The sequence below is a fragment of the Anolis carolinensis genome, chromosome 3 (assembly GCF_035594765.1).
Source record: "Anolis carolinensis isolate JA03-04 chromosome 3, rAnoCar3.1.pri, whole genome shotgun sequence".
Classification (NCBI taxonomy): domain Eukaryota; kingdom Metazoa; phylum Chordata; class Lepidosauria; order Squamata; family Dactyloidae; genus Anolis; species Anolis carolinensis.
Window position 1 is genome coordinate 235,819,671 of NC_085843.1, and position 17,631 is coordinate 235,837,301.

General features: G+C 40.8%; 1 protein-coding gene across 1 annotated transcript in view; it reads left to right on the forward strand.

The window, feature by feature from the left end:
- arhgef4 (Rho guanine nucleotide exchange factor 4) overlaps nt 1–17,631 on the forward strand; it is a 222,047-nt gene that overhangs the window by 190,907 nt on the left and 13,509 nt on the right. The window contains 1 exon segment of the mRNA XM_008106485.3: nt 14,162–14,341. Coding sequence (XP_008104692.2) covers nt 14,162–14,341 — 180 coding nt within the window.

Below are 17,631 nucleotides of genomic sequence, written 5' to 3' on the forward strand. Positions count from 1 at the left end.
CTGTTCTGACTGTCAATTTGGTTCCGAGTAGAATTCAAGGTGCTGATGATGACAGCAGCATCTAACCCTATACATATCTGCCCAAGAACTGAAATCTGTTTGTGTCCCACCAGTGGGAGTAATAATTCATTTGGGCTCAAGGTAGAAGCCCTATATGGTGCCTTGTTCATGGAATTTCCTCTTGTTGGAAATCTGATTATCATCAACGTTCATTGACGTATTTGAGGTCTTGTTTTTTCTTTGAAGTATACATGCACATGGTTTCAGGCTTTTCTTCAATTTTAATCTGTTTAATATGCTTTTAAATTATTTTATAGTTTTAATATTGAATTGCTTTACATTGTTATACTATATGCCTTCTTGAGACTTTATGATACAGGAAAAGATAGAAATATATTAAAAATAAACAAATAGCTATATATTAGTTGCTTTATGTTAGCACTTCTTATATATTAGTATCCAAATGAAACAAAAATAGGCTATACACCCACGTTTTCCATAATAAACAATAGCCCATCCTCAATCTACTTTTGTAACTTGTGAAAGATTGCTAAGGCAACTATTTGCCGATTTTAGCTCATGCTCCCAGGCTGAATACTATATAAAAGGGGCTCTGATTCTTATCTTCTGTTTTCTTGATTTATTCCCCTGCCCAAGGCACCATGCTGGATGCTTGGGAAGCTTGTTTTGAAATGAACAAATGGTGCTATCAGCAATTCTTTGAATTTGCTGTTATTTTGAGCAAAAGAATTTATGGCATTGCGAGATAACGTACAGAATGATAAACATACATATTTGTGCTGTGCTCATGAGCTTGTTCAATCCTGAATAAACTTTAAATGATGGAATTGATTGTTTTTAATCATGTAAAGTCTTTTGGCCTATTGTCCTGACCTTTTAAATTTTTTCCAGTGTCCCCAAGTACTCAGGATTTTCTGCACAGATGCAGTTTGACAGAACAAAACAACAAAAGCTGGATCTTCATGACCTTGGATAACATTATAATAGATTCAAAAAGCAACAAGGAGCCCACATTTCCTATTTCCCCATGCTACCCTCCATTTATTCTTGAAATTATCTGACGTTTGTCTGAAAACTTTGTATACAAAGCATATAAGAACACTTGCACTCTTTTGTTTATTTTAGAATAATAACAGAATTGAAATTCCATCACCAAGTTCTCGAGAACAATATCTAATAGTTTATTATAATGATGTTATTCTTTCTCACTAACACACAATGATCCTTTTAAATAAGAGGGGGATCTCAGCCCCCCAAGGGGTCTAGCCTGGCCAATGGGAGTTCCTACCTTCAGGGGCCATTTTCTAATGGTTTCCCAACTTCTGTATGAGTTTCCCCCTTTCTGCCAAGTAGAATGTATGAAGGTTCTTCTTATCCTTCTGCTGTCACCAGCTGTTGAGTATTTCATTTATTCCAATCGCTGCCATCAAATATGGAGGTTATTCTTATCCCCACCTCTGCCATCAGTGTGAGGACTTTTTCCCATCCCAACATTGTGGACACCAACTGTGGGCACCTCCTTTATGCTCTCATGGTTCCTGAGCAAGATTTTATTTATCTTCCTCACCACACACAGCCGGAGCCTCCGTTGGCACAGTGGGTTAAACCCTTGTGCCGGCAAGACTGATGACTTGAAGGTTGGGTTGCTGACCTGAAAGTTGCCAGTACGAATCCAACCCAGGAAAAGCATGGATGAGCTCCCTCTATCAGCTCCAGCTCCATGCGGGAACATGGGAGAAGCCTCCCACAAGGATGGTAAAAACATCAAAACATCTGGGCGTCCCCTGGACAATGTCCTTGCGGACGGCCAATTCTCTCTCACTAGAAGTGACTTTCAGTTTCTCAAGTCACTCTCGACATGAAAAAAAGACACAGCCACTTTTTATTAACTGTTGCTACCACAGGCTTTGTGTCTTTACTCAACTTTCTAATATGTAGTGTTCCCATAGTCAAAAGTGTATAATACAGAAATAATGATTTGTTAAACAGAAATTGAATATAGCATTATAGATTCCTTATTTAACACAGCAAAATCTTTTCTCTCTCTTCACACATCCCTTAGCTAATTCTCACCTTGACTACACTTCTCCTAACCATTCAAACGCTCAAACTCCATTCTCAGATGTCTAAACCTGGCAAACTACTGATCTTAACCTTGACAAATTGAACCCTCGCTTACTCTCCACATGTCAGTCTCTCGCCTGCTTCGACAGATCTTGTTACCTTATGATATCTAATATATAGTGCACATATAACCGTATTACCTTAATATTTATTTATTAACTATATTTATATATATCCCACTCTCTCACCCTGAAGGGCACTCAGAGCGGTTTATAATATGACAATGTTCAATGCCACATATACAAACAAATACAGAAACAAATAAAATACAGTGCATCATATACATAAAACCAGATAAAAACATCGAAATACCATAAAACAGTTAAAAATTATGATATCCAATAAATCAAAAATCTCCCCAGAAAAGTCCTAAACTGCATAGAAACGGTCACTTAAGAATTAGTTGCTGGCAAGCAGTTAAACTAAAATATGTTGATATTTTTTGGTTTCAATGGAAGGGTTAGGGTTAGGGTCCCATTAAGAATCCTAGATATAGCCTCCCTTTCATATTGAGACCATAACAGACCAAAGAGTTAAAGCCTTTGATTAGGATTATGACCCCAATTCAGTCCTTTTTTCTTTATTTTTTGAAAATGTATACAAGGCCAAAGGGCGTAACCAGAGTCATGTCTAGTTTGGCTCTAGGGGAGAAGAAAATCTGAGGGTGGTGGAGGAGGAGGAGAGAGCTGAATGAATGCCATAGGAAGCTGTCAGGGATGATTGGCAGAAGTTATCCCGAAGTAAAGCTCCTCTCTCAAAGGCTCCATGGTTCTTGTGAAACTTTAGGATCCAGTGTTGATGGAAAGTTGGCACAAGGTAGTGAAAGCATCACACAGAAAAGATGGGCTGACAACTTGGTGTCTGGTTGACTCCAGTTTATCAGCTGCAGGCTTCGTATAGACAGAATGGAGTCATTTTCTGTCCTCTGCTACTGGCCAGGAGTCCTGGGCCCACTGGGAAATAGATCGCCATGACAAGGAGAAGAGAAGGCTGAGAAGGAGCAGCTCCCCCTCCCTCCTTCCCGCAGAAGGAACACTGGGCTCCAACTGCTAGACAGAACGCTGACAGTTCAACTGCCAATTGCCTTGGGTTTGCAGGAGGGAGACTCTCTCTGGGAGACTTAAGATCCTGGGTTCTGTGGGTGGATGTGATGGATAGGGAGAGAGAGGCTGAAAGACAGACAGAGTTTGTGTATTATTTGTCGCAAATTGTCCTGTTCGTCATTGGAGGGAAAAGTGGGTATCTACATAGATAAATATGCCAAAATGTAATTTCAAGTACCATGTTTTCTGCCTTGTTGTTTATTTAAGATAGCACATAGACATGGCAGTGAAGCAGACTTTTGGTATTGATCCGAAAATGTAATGTTAAATTCTATCTATCTATCTATCTATCTATCTATCTATCTATCTAAGGAGCCCCGCTGGCGAAGTGTGTTAAAGCACTGAGCTGCTGAACTTGCAGACCGAAAGGTCCCAGGTTCAAATCCCGGGAGTGGAGTGAGCGCCCGCTATTGCTCCATCTTCTGCCAACCTAACAGTTTGAAAACATGCCAATGTAAGTAGATCAATAGGTACCACTCCGGTGGGAAGGTAACGGCGCTCCATGCAGTCATGCCGGCCACATGACCTTGGAGGTTTCTATGGACAACGGCGGCTCTTCGGTTTAGAAGTGGAGATGAGCACCAACCCCCAGTCAGACATGACTGGACTTAACGTCAGGGGAAACCTTTAACTTACTATCTTTCTATCTGTCTGTCTGTATATGTACATATTGCAGTAGTTCCCAACCCATGGTCCATGGACCACCACTGGTCCACAAGAACTAAAATATAGTCTGTGGCCTCACCGTTACTACTACAGATAATATCATAGCCAAACCGTGAAAAAAATCTTGGTGTCTTCATTTTAGGCTTGTTCCTGGGGTTATTTGGGGTGCTGATTCAGAACATTGCCTTGGATAGACCAGATTAGCTCTAGATTATTAAATATGGTTTTTTGTGGGCGAGCAGGTGGCGACTACTGGATGGCATATGTTCTGTATCAGAAACTAGAGCAGATGCGGTCTATTCAATGCAGTTTTCTGAATCAGCACCCCAAATAACCAAACAGAATCTAAAGTTGACCAAAAACTGATTTGTAACCCTTTTGGTACTAATGTTGGAGAGTGGACCCTAGTCAAGTAGTCCCTGGTCATGTGGTCCCTGGTCAAAAAAGATTGGGAACCACTGATATATAGTCATTTAAAGGGACGACTTAATGCCTTTCCAGACAGGCCCTATATCCCAGGTTCTGATCCCAGGTTTTCTGCTTTAAACTGGATTATATGAGCCCCCTGCTAGATAATCTGGGATTAACAGAAAACCTGGGATCAGATCCTGGGATATAGGGCTTGTCTGGAAAGGCCCTTAGTCTGCACTTTAGATAAGTAAATGTATGTGTGTGTTTGTGAAAAGGACAGAGAGACAGACAGAATATGTGAGGGATCATCCAGTGTGATAGTGGAGCCATGGTTTACAGAGTCAAAGCCATGGACATTTTGCTTAGTAGGATCAATGACTCAAGTCATGCAAATACTTAATGCAGTTGGGAGCTAGCTTCCTAGCTTAAAACTGTGGTGGCCAGACAACAAACACCCACAAAAGTGTGTGAAAGAAAGCTCTTAATGTGCACCAGTGCTCTGTGGTTTGTGTTATCCCCATCCAGGCCGCAAATTATTTCCAGAATTTCCTATCTTATCAGCTGCATGTTTTATGTTTTATTTTATTGCTGTGGTTTTTATTATCGGTACTGAATTTTGCCAGTTTTGTAAGCCGCCTTGAGTCCCCTCGGGTGAGAAAGGTGGGGTAGTAATGTTGTAAATAAATAAATAAACCCAATTTTCTTCAAAACTAGTTTGAAGCTGTATTAAATGATCAATATAGAAGGGGCTAGTGTCATTGTCTTCTCTTCTACCTTCTTCTCAAGTATCCCTCATCACACTATAAGTTTTGGCACAATCCTTAGAGGAGGGCAAATGGGAGAATATATATTCCTACTATATTGCTGTGGGATATTACTATAGTAGTTTCCAGCCTATATTGACCCAGTGGATTTAATATCTGAGTAGGAATTGGGATTGGGACATCCATCTCCAGAACCATTGACCAATTCTCAAACCCTTACACCAGACTGGCAGTCAACATTATGTACCAAAGGGGTGGGAGAGTCGTAGTCCAGTGCTTTCACCACTCCATCCTGCTGGCTGTCATTGTTATGGTAGATTAAAGTTTTTGGCCCCTTTCTGGGCATGGCTATGGAGCTGTCAAGATGCAGGTCTTCATTTCTGGATTTACTCCAGCATCACTGTATGTTCCCCAGACTATCTCTCAAACTCATAGTGGCCATAAGTGTGGATTTATTTTTTACAGAGAGAAGAAAAAGGAAGCAAAGAGTTTCTTTCAAATAATGTTGTTCCCAAAATAACCAAAGACTTTTGCTGCTATGTTGGAAACAGATGGTGTTTGAAATGGAGCTTGTGCTGAAAGAAAACGGGGAGCAGGCACAGTGTTCTAGCAGCTGTTGGCTGCGTGGCCAGCGGATGGAGCTAGGTCCTCTGTCCCCCTCTTCTCTGGAGCCTCAGAAATGGGATTTCAGAAAATATCAACCTGCCAAAGCTTGAGTATTGTCACCAGTACCCTCAATGATCTCCATTGGCCCACAGTTTAATTCCCAAACCTGAATGAAGAGGCAAGAATTGGCAGGAGTGAAGAGTAGACTAGGAGAGAAACACATTAAGCTACTGAAGCCACTTTAAGGCTAAAGGTTGCTTGAAGCTGCTTAGGGCACTTCATGGCTTTTAGATGGGCTTAAACTGCTTAAGCTGATTTAAGGCTTTAGATTGGTTTAAGTTCTCAGTGTTTTAAGGCTTAAGCATCCAACTATCCAAGTCTTTTGAAAATGTCTTGGAAAGAAATTGTTGGAATGTCAGTCAGTTGAAGCATTACTGTATCTCAGTACATGCCATAGTATGAGAAATTGATAATACTAAATTAGGATAGTACTTTCAAGCTAAAAACAATACCATTATGTAATACATTGTTTGTGGGATTACCTTAAATACAAGCATTCCTATCCAAGGATCCTCTTAAGACGTAATTGGGGATTCTGGTGTGGCTTTGGCCCTTTGTCTTCAGTGGCAAGGAATACTCTGTGCAAACAATGGGGATCCAATTTTCACTTTCATAAGTGTAGCTTATAAAAGATTAATTAATTTAATTTGGAAGCATAATGAAATTAATTACATGAAGTATCCATTAAAATCAGATTTTAAGAAGCATTTAGTGGCAAAATTCGAATGACTTCACCCTTCCTGCCAAAAGCTGATGTACATAAAAACATCTTTTGTCTTGTAAACGCAAAACAGCTATAATTGGATTAGAGGGCATTTGAAAGATATAACCTATCAAAATCTTTTGGACTAAACTTCAGCCACAGTATGAAAGTAAAGACTCAGCTGGTCCTAGTCATTGGATACTGTTCACAGTGTTGATCCTGTGCCTGGATACATTCCTCCTCAGAACCTAATGTTAATTAGCTGTGTTATAATTCATTAGTTTTTTTCTCTAACAACTATTCAATAGGTTCTACAACGATGTAGGAGAAGGCTCTGCCTCCTCCCTGTTTTTGAAACAGTAGTACTGTTCTGTCACGCGCTGGGCCTGTGACTGACTGACTGTTATATAGAACATACGCTTTACGCCCAGCGGGAAGCCAGGGGCCTAAAGAAGGGTCGTTGAGAAATTTTCCTGAAAAGGTGGCCTTGAAGTCTTTAAAGAAATAACAAAGTCTTTATTGACGAACAAATAATAAATCTTCAAGGAGTCTTGTCCCACAGGACAGGCGATAGGCTTTGAATAACGGTGAAAACCCTCTTATAACCCCTCCCAGGCTATCTATTATCTGGGCCTAGCTGGTCTGGGACCCACTGCCAACTCCCAAGTGCGTCTGGTTGTTGAGTGGACCTACCAGCTGAGGCTTTCAGATGTTTCTGTGCTGTTGTTCTGTATCCTGGGACGGTCAATATCCCTGGTATACTTTAACCCTGGTGCTCTTTATCCCCGGTGGTCTTGAACCCTGGTGGTCTTGAACCCTGGTGGTCTTGAAATAGGAAGCCTTTTACGGGACGAGCTGGTGTATGTCCTACAGCTGAGCTTCCCAAGAGAGACTAACTTAAAAATGGCTCCTTCCCTCCCAGAGCCCTGAACAGGGGGTGGAACCAAACTTAATGGTGATTGGCACGTGGCCTGTTCTATGGCTGCAAACATTTGCAGCAAGAAAGTAAAATAGAAGGTTCTGGTACAGCTGTACCAGCACAAGTACATTATTAGAAATATGGGAAGCAGCCATTGGGAGGAAATGCTATTCTGGTGCAGATGGTCAGGCGGGCTTGGTTGCTAGCATGAAGTTGTTAGCAGTGCATTCAAGTTACGTGTTAATAGAAAATACAATGATCTTCCTTCTCTTCTTGTCAATTAAGAACTGGAGGCACTGAACACCACTGTGTCAAGTGTGACAAGTCAACTTGATGTTTCATCCTTTGTTGACATTTGATTCAGAATTCCTTCTTCAGTTGTCGCTTTCAAGCTACCTCTTTCGCCTAAAAACAGTTGAGCTGCCACGCTTGTCTGTAAACGTGCTATAACCTTGCAGCAATGTTTGGTATGCCATCTGCTTTTGGGATGCTTGCTGTATTGACCTGATTCCATTCTGTAACTTGGTTGGCTCAGCAGTTCTTCAAAACAGCTCAGCCTTTAAACGTGGCCTTGACATGCTAAGTGAATAATATCTGAATCCCTACTGAGAGTTGGCCATAACTGAAGGTTAAAACGAGTGACATGAAGACAGATTTTTCTTAATTTAAAAAAGCTGCACATTCTGAAGGAAATGATGAATTAACAGTTTGAGACATTGACAAGTGTTCTACTTATAGCAGGACTTAAGGCATCCAATACAGGAGGATGGAGAAGAAATAACAATTCCTCCTTGCATATGCCTTAGAGTGCGTCTAGACCAGAGCTTGGGAGAGTTCCTTTTCTATCACCATAGTAGCTGGAGGAGTCTAGATTGCACTCCAAAAAAAGAACTCTTCAAAGCATCCCTGCACACTATGAGGCTGGATTCAAAGGCTTCTTTCTTGTGTTTAAAAAACCCCTTAACCTAGTGGTTCCAGATCATATAATCATAGAATAGTAGAGTTGGAAGAGACCTCATGGGCCATCCAGTCCAACCTCCTGCCAAGAAACAGGAAATCACATTCAAAACACCCCCGACAGATGGCCATCCAGCCTCTGCTTAAAAGCCTCCAAAGAAGGAGCCTCCACCACAGTCCGGGGAAGAGAGTTCCACTGCCGAACAGCTCTCACAGTGAGGAAGTTCTTCCTGATGTTCAGGTGGGATCTTCTTTCCTGTAGTTTGAAGCCATTGTTCTGCGTCCTAGTCTGCAGGGCAGCAGAAAACAAGCTTGCTTCCTCCTCCCTATGACTTCCCCTCACATATTTGTACATGGCTATCACGTCTCCTCTCAGCCTTCTCTTCTGCAGGCTAAACATGCCCAGTTCTTTAAGCCGCTCCTCATAGGGCTTGTTCTCCAGACCCTTGATCATTTTAGTTGCCCTCTTCTGGACGCTTTCCAGCTTGTCAACATCTCCCTTCAATTGCAGTGCCCAGAATTGGACACAGTATTCCAGGTGTGGTCTGACCAAGGCAGAATGGAGGGGTAGCATGACTTCCCTGGATCTAGATGCTATACCCCTATTTATGCAGCTGCAACTGTTGTGTTCAAAAAGGCACAAAAGGCAACTAACTGAAAATTACTTCTTAAGGGTGAGAATCAGGAGACCCTCCAGATGTTTTTGGAGTACAGTTTCAGAAGTTGTAGCTGAGGAATATTGGGAGATGCAATCCCACAGGTGGTGGAAGTCTCATGTTCTTTTTCCTGTCTGAAAAGATTGAAAATGGCTGCTGTTGCTTTGCTATGATAGCAGCTTTGCCTTCTGAGTAGTGCTCCTCCCCGGCATCGAATTTACGGGTTGCGGGTGACTGACCTACAAACTCATTTGTGAGAAAGCCTTCTGATATACTGCGTACCCTTTCCAAAGAACAGCTTTATGCTTAGCATTTTATGCAGCCGGTAGAAAAAAAGGATGGTTTCTCAGCTCTTTGCAATAAAGTATGTTCAGCATTATTGCTGTTGAGTTATTATGGAGATGTTTAAACAGAACGAAAGATATAAAAGATTTCACTGGATGAATGTTTTCTAAAACAGCCCTAATCCACAATTCAGAAGCTGCAGAAAGAGGTGCACCTACAAACTATTTACATCTTTTTGCTTTTTAAACATTGCCCAGAGCTTTTGCTGCAGCATACCAATGTAACGATTATGTGTAGATGAACCATTTGAGACAAATGGGAGTTGAGTGATTATGAGAATATGAACAGAGATGTATAGCTTGGCAACTTGCGTAGCTATGCAGAGAAATAAATTGCTTCCTTTCAATGTAATTATTTTAATGGAGTGTCTGTGGGTTTTTTTTCCCTTCCTCTTGGCCGTATTTGTTCTGTTCCAACTCACAATAATATCTGGCAACAGATCTATTTATCTCCCTCCACCCCACCCCTATAGACTTTCAAGAAGTAAACACAAAATACTTAGAGAAAACTCCATAGGGTTTCAGTTCTTAAGGAAGCAAACAAGTTACAACAGGAGATCACTGTAAATAGCCAACAACAGCTGCTGATGTGTCCAAATGCCAATGAACACTTGGAGCACCTGGCTGGCACAGTGAATGTGTAGCTTGAAAGGTATGTGTGGCATTTGGACTGTAGGTGTATTCCTAGAAAATTGAAAGCCTAGTATGGATATGATTTCTTCACTTCTCATATCAACTGACAATGAGTGGCAGCCTGCAGAAGAATAGAGAGAAGAACTAGATTACTGTCTGTCAATTTCTAAGATCTGGTCCTTACTTCAACAGTGTGGCAAACGTGGGTGTTCGCCACATCACTCATTGGGAGTTCATTCATTTCTATACTCTATTATCTACTTACTTCATAGCTGTCTCCTGATGGTCCCTGTCCCCCGAGGTTTTTATTCTGATCCCTTTCTCACCCCGTGTTTTTAACTTAGTGTTCATGCGGCCCGCCCTTGTTATATTGCTTTCTTGATTTTGTGTTGTACTGCATATTTTTATCTATTGTATTGGTTAATTGTACTATGATATGTTGTTTTTTATATTTTGTTATATTGTATTGTCCTGGGCAAGGCCCCATGTAAGCCGCCCCGAGTCCCCGTTGGGGAGATGGTGGCGGGGTATAAATAAAGTATTATTATTATTATTATTATTATTATTATTATTATTATTATTATTATTTATGGGCCGTAATAAATATTATTATCATAGTTATCATAGTTGTCTGTCTCTATCTATCTATCTATCTATCTATCTATCTATCTATCTATCTATCTATCAAAACCCAATGCTGCATGTAGAAAACCAAATATCAAGGAAAAGACATGACCACAATATTCCTTTCAGGTATGGTATGGTATGATAATAGTAGCCAGGTCAAGTGTAGCAGCTTGGGCTGAGATACATGACTAACTACAGTGTGAAATTTCCACTGATGGAACTATCATATGGCTTCGTCCTCACACACCCAGGTGTTGCACTTTCCCTAAAATAGTCACCATCCATGTCCATGGGAGTGGGGAACCAGAAAAGGGGGATTGGTCCTCCAGTGACCTCAACCATTGATTTAATTGGTCTGCATTTGGCTATGGGGAACATAGTTTGATGCTTCTTCAGCCCTCATTCCAGGTGGATAAACTCAGTCTAGAAAGCCACATCCCTGAGTCTACAGTGCTGTTTATGACAGGGTGACTTGGGGGCCCCTTATTCATGAAGTTGACATAAATTGAAATCAGATAGATACTTAGGAGTGGTGGCTGCAGTGTCAGTGGGGTGGTGAATCCACTCAAGGTTTTAGTCTGAGCTTTGCAGGAAGTATTAAGGTGCAGAATCTATTGTGGGAATAAGTCCAAGAAGCTTGGAAACCTTGCTTAATGTTTTGACCAAAACTTAGAGCAGATTGACCATCTACTGACATTAGAACCACCATCTAATCATGTTTGCCAATTTATAAAGCATACTGTATTTTGGGTAGGTGGTTCTTTATTTCACAAAATATGGTGTAGCCTCATAGTTTCAGTCCATCTGCTGTCTTTCATTTTTAAAATTCTAAATGTGTAGGTATAGTGTTTGATAAAGCTTTTTAGCCTGTGTTCTTTCCGAAGATGTTAATTAGCTTACTGCATAATGGTATGACTGCAAAGCAAAGAAGGTTTTCTTTAACATATTCCTATTAACTTTGCTAACTGAAGCACGAGAACAAAGCAGAGCAACTGGCACCGTGGGCTGTACTGACTTACTGATTGTGTGTCTCAGCCTTGCGCTTGGCAGAAAGCTTATCTACATTTGAAAGTTAATATGATTCTCATATAAGCTGATACGGCTTACCTGCTTATTCAGAGACATCCATCTAATTATGCTGCAGAAATCCTTCTGTGGTATTCTTTGTAATAGTAGTTTAACAGCACAACACTAGGAATATTTATTTCGACATAAATCCTGTTGCATTCAGTGGTGCTTCCAAGAAAGTACACTTAGGATCGCATCCTTGGGTTGAAGTTCTATGTGAATTTACTTGGCACAAGAACTCCTAAATATACTTCTGAGTAAATTATAGAGAGTTACTACATACACTGCGAAAATGGTCTGCTATGGGAAACAGTTATTTGAATGGAGATACTGTTTGCTTTTCAACTGTGATTTGGAAGGCACTTGATCAGACAGCAGGAGATGGGGAAAGAGATTATTTTAAGTATTTGATAGTATCGTGGGTGAGAACTATGCTGCCCTCCTATTGTTTTTGAGCTGCTACTCCCAGTAGCCCTAACCAGAATAGCCAATAATGAAGACTGCTGGCAAGTCCCATGGTGGTGGTGGTGGTGTGTGTACACACACACAGGTAAATATGCAGAAGAAAAATAATCTGGATGAATGGAATCAATTCCTTACAGAGTTGCAAGTCATGAGGCATGGTAGGTCCAGATTGGGCTCTTGCCAGAGTTTAGGAAACTTGGTATGACAGTTTAAAGTTGTATTCCCAAATAAGGAACAACCCCCTCCCAAAAAACTTTTCTAATCTTTATCTTGTCTCACTGGAACTCTAAAATCCAAAGTGCATGTTAATTCATTCTGTATTGTAATTATAGAATGTGAACTTTTCCCAAATGACTTGTACAGAAAGAAAGAAAGTTCAAAAAATATTACATTAGCTAGAAATATTATACCACCATGTAGCCCCTTAGGTCCTTCTGTAGCACTTGCCCATTTGAAATGAATGATGGTGGAGAAGATACATATGTTTGATTATTAGAGCACAGCAACATATTCACACACTTTCCTGTGATAACCTGTTCCAGTCTACAATACTTTTGAATCCTATGAAACTTCAGGTAAATAAATAAATGAATTTTATTTCTACCCCACCACCATCTCCTTGAAGGGACTCGGGGCGGCCAACAAAATACAGCAAAGTGCCGCATATAGGTAATACATAAATCTGAAATGATAAAACTCACAGAATTACAACCACACACATACATAATCATAATGTAAAATATTAAAATTCATATAATGCAGTCATAGCTGTGGATAAAAACGAGTTGTTTCAATTGACATCGCCCAGTGTCAATGTGATGCCCACTGTAAGTCCTTGGACCAATCCTTAAAAACCTATGTAAGATCAAAGGCTTACTTAAAGAGCCATGTTTTTAAGCGGAACTGAAAGCTTGAAGCAAAGGGGCTAGCCTGATCTCTCCAGGGAGGGCATTCCAGAGCCGGGGCGCCAACACCGAGAAGGCCTCTCTCTTGTCCCCACCAATTGTATTTGAGACGGTGGTGGGACCGAGAGAAGGGCCTCCCCAGCCGACTTCAATGCCTGGTTCATATAGTGACTATATGGCAGTAGTCACTAATCTACTTGAAAACTCAGCAAGGTTCCTTCCAAAAAGGCATCTGGTCATCTAGGCTACTGCTTCTTAAACTGTGTGTCCCAAATCCAAAATAGTCCCCTTAGCACAATGTTAGTTTCATGAAATTTTTGGCAACAATAAAGATTTTGCCACCTAGTGGCTCTTTTAGACATTAGCAACAACGGGGGCACGGTGGCGCAGTGGATTAAACCGCTAAGATGCAGAAGGTCAGCGGTTTGAATCCCCTGATGCGGTGATCTCCCATTGTCAGCCCCAGCTTCTAGCAACCTAGCAGTTAAAAAACATGCAAATGTGAGTAGATCAATAGGTACTGCTTCTGTGGAAAGATAATAGCACTCCATGCAGTTATGCCAGCCACATGACCTAGGAGGTGTCTACGGACAACACCAGCTCTTTGGCTTAGAAATGGAGATGAGCAGCAACCTCCAGAGTCAGACTCGACTAGACATCAAGGGGAAACCTTTACCTTTACTTTTAGCAACAACATGCAGTTTGGACTCTGCAGAAAATGCTCCAGCTGTACTTCAGAAAAAGGAAAATCAGCCTATTTGATTTTTATAATCATGTTATATACCTATATACCTGGGATCACATATTTCTTGGAAGAAAAGGGGTTATGAATTGAAAAAGCTTAAGAAGCCCTGATCCAGGCAGATTTTTTCAGCTATGTGTCCAGATTATCAGGCATCACGAACAGGGAGCAGACACACTGAAGCTGTAATATTTTTCACGTACTGTCAAGTTCTTCTCTTTATTCATACCTCTAGATCAAGTTTCAAGATGTTCCAAAAATGTGAGTGTGCGTCACCCCAATATCAAGCTCCCTTTCTCCAAGATAGTTGTTGGATGAGAGAATATTTGGTTATAGCCAGATTTGGCAAAGATACATTTTTATAAATGTTTGTTTTCTCTTTTCCAGCTCATCAGTGATGGTGGAGTGGTGTATGCCGAAGCACTCTGGGATCATGTCACCATGGATGATCAAGAGCTAGGCTTCAAGGCTGGCGATGTCATTGAAGTAATGGATGCTACTAATAAAGAGTGGTGGTGGGGCAGGATCATGGACAGTGAAGGGTGGTTCCCAGCCAGCTTTGTACGGGTAAGAAGCCATTTGTTGAGTTAAAAATGCATTTCTTAACAGCAAGGCCTTTTGCAGGGAGGGGGCAGTTTGAGGACACATTTTTTGGTGTTTCCAATAACTACACTGACACAGTGGGCACATATTTGTCATTTTTCTAGTATTCTATCACATCTGCTTATACAAAGCTAGGGGAAGTTAATTTTTTGAGCTAAAACTCTCATGGTATTTGGGCAAAATTGTATTCAACAAAAGTAATTTTTCCAATCCACACATTCCCCATGATATTGCCTATAGATTGCCCTTATGTGGGCTTTCTTATCTATGTGTGTGTGTGTGTGTGTGAGTGTGTGTGTGTGAGTGAGTGTGTGAGTGTTTGTGTGTATCAGGGAATGCACTGAAGGGGTTTGACTGTAGTTCTGCACCCACTTGCCTGATAATAAGCGTATCCATACACATCAATAGGATTACACTGTAAATATATAATTTGTGTTCCTTTTACTTATTTATTTTCAACTTTGAGTGGGAGAGTAAGGAGTGAGGGAGAAACCCTGGGGCAAAGGAAGAGCAGAGGCAGGCAGAAGCTTCATCATGTTTTTTGTGTGCAAATGAAACAAGCAGTTCTTAGGGCTGGAAAAATAAGAGTTATAAAGGATTTTGAAACATCATAATGAGGAGTTATTCTTCCTCAGCAGTTAGAACTGAGTGTTTTTTTTTAATAAAGGTCTTCAGAGCAATTTCTGTGCGATTAGCAGAGCTGTGCCATCTCTTTTTTAATGGTATTACCTTGTTTTTTGAGGAATGTATATGGATTAGGGATTGCATTCAATTAGATTAACGTTGTTGCTTTGCTATCAGAAAAGGAGATTTTAAATTTAGCTTGAAATTGCGTTTGGCTTGTCAACCCCTCCTTTAGTATTAGGGGTATAATGTAGCATAGTTAACACTGACTTAACATAAACCAAATCCTGTTTGGGTGCTTATGTACAATGTATTGCTTTCATATCAGTAATGCTTATGTGAATTCCAGGATAAAATGCTCATCAATACTCCAACTGGCCAGATCCTATACTTAATACTTGATTAAATGAACGCTTAGACAGACCTGTTGTTTGCCAGAACAGGATATTAAATAATAGTGATATTACGCCACAGCTTCACAAATGTGATTTTCAGATGCTGTGGATGTTATAGTAGGCCACAGATGTAGAGTCAGCAATCAAGGAATTTTGATTATGTTTACTAGGTTTAGGCTGCAACTGTATGATCAGTTGTGACCATCTAGAGATGTTGGTTTTGAGGTATTTGGGAACTGCAGATCCCTATTTGACTGCATGAATTAGGACTGATAAGAGTTGCATCCTTATTCCCATTGAGCTCAGTGGGACTGGCTTCTGAGTAAACACATGGCTGGTGTTGCTATAGGTCTGCCATAACCCATGCTCTGCAGTTTGCATGTATCATAGCATCGAGGTGCACTGTTTAAAGAAGGTATATATAACAATCATATTTAGTATTTATTTATTTATTTACAGTATTTATATTTTGCCCTTCTCACCTTGAAGGGGACTCGGGGCGTATTACAATGCACATATACATGGCAAACATACAGTGCCATTATTAGACATACAACATATACAGACAGACATTAGAGGCAATTTTAACATTTTCCAGCTTCCGGCTTCATGAGGGTATGCTCGATTCCGGCCATAGGGGGAGCTGCCGCTTCATCATCCACTGTGACATCTAGTCCTTTTTTATTGTATTCTTTCCTCGTTACTCTTCACACTCCAGCAGTTTTATGGTGTTGTAAATTAAATTAAATTAGCCTCCCCGCATTAAGTGGTACCTAAATTCTCTACTCACCACTGCAGCTGTTTTCAAGCTGCTTAGATGGGCAGCAAGCTAGGCTATTAAATGGTTGGGAGCTTAATCTGATGCGGACTTCGAACCAATGACCTTTCGGTCAGTAATTATTTATTGCTGCTGGCTGCTAACCAGCTGCACCATAGGCCGGCCCCTTCGGCCATTTTAGTGCTAAAATGGCTGAAGTGGAATATGCTTCTCTAAAATTGTACAAAATTATGTGTAACCTAAATGTGTTGAAACTAAATCAAGTGACTAATATGAAAGCTTTGCAGTGAAATTTCTGAGGCTAGGGACCCAAAGGTAGGTTTAGGTTACCATCTTCACTGGCAAGATGACCAGGGGCCAGCTGAAGGTGTGCTGCATTCAAACCCCTCCTAGCCTATGGGTTTTGGAAATTGCTTCAGACCACCTTCACCCAGGCCATACTGACATGTGCTGACATAGTAGCTCTCTGTCCCTGGGCTGGAAAATATTTGAATGTGGCATCACTTGTTTCCTCTCTTGCCCCATTCCTGCTTCACCCCTTTTTTCTCTTCAGCCAGAAGATGTTTGCCACCAGAGCCATTTTTGGAATCTGGTCTGTTGGCAGATCCCTAGGTCAACTCCCAAAAGGGGCTTCTGCCAGCCATACCAGCAGAGCATTTGTCAGAAAAAGAGTCATGTACATTATACAGATCCCCTACAGCTAGCACATTTTTAACTAGTGTTGCAGTGCCCGAGTCCTTTATTTAAATACTTTTTTAAAGCACTGAGGCAATAAAGTATTGAATAGTTCTGATTTTCTTTCTTGTTCTACTGCCACCCAGTGGCCATTCTGGAACAATGCTATCCATCTCAGATTTGCATTTTTGAGGGCATTAAGACATTATTTTCATTTCAAGGGTGACAAAAATAAATAATATCACAGTTAGAATTTTTTGCTATTTCTGCCATGTGGTTGAAATTATGAGAAGAATGCTTTATTTGAAACATAAGCAGTAAACAAATCCCAAGAGTTGTAAAACAAATTCATTATACATCAAAACTTTTTAAAAACCCACTTCTTTACAAAAAATTCAGCAAACTCTGGGGAAGTCTAGGGAATAAATTAAAGCTGCAGGTCTTATCTATCTACCTGGACCTTATTTATTTATTTACAGTATTTATATTCCGCCCTTCTCACCCCGAAGGGGACTCAGGGCGGATCACATTATAACACACATAGGGCAAACATTCAATGCCCATAAACACATCAAACAGAGACTGAGAGACACACACAGAGGCAAGTTAACGTTCTTCTGAGGGGATGTTCGATTCTGGCCACAGGGGGGAGCAGCTGCTTCATCATCCACACTGACGGCACTTCCTCATTCCAGGTCGTAAATTAGTTAATCTTGCCTCCCCACTTTATAAGTGGTACCTTATCTCCTACTTGATAGATGCAACTATCTTTCGGGTTGCTA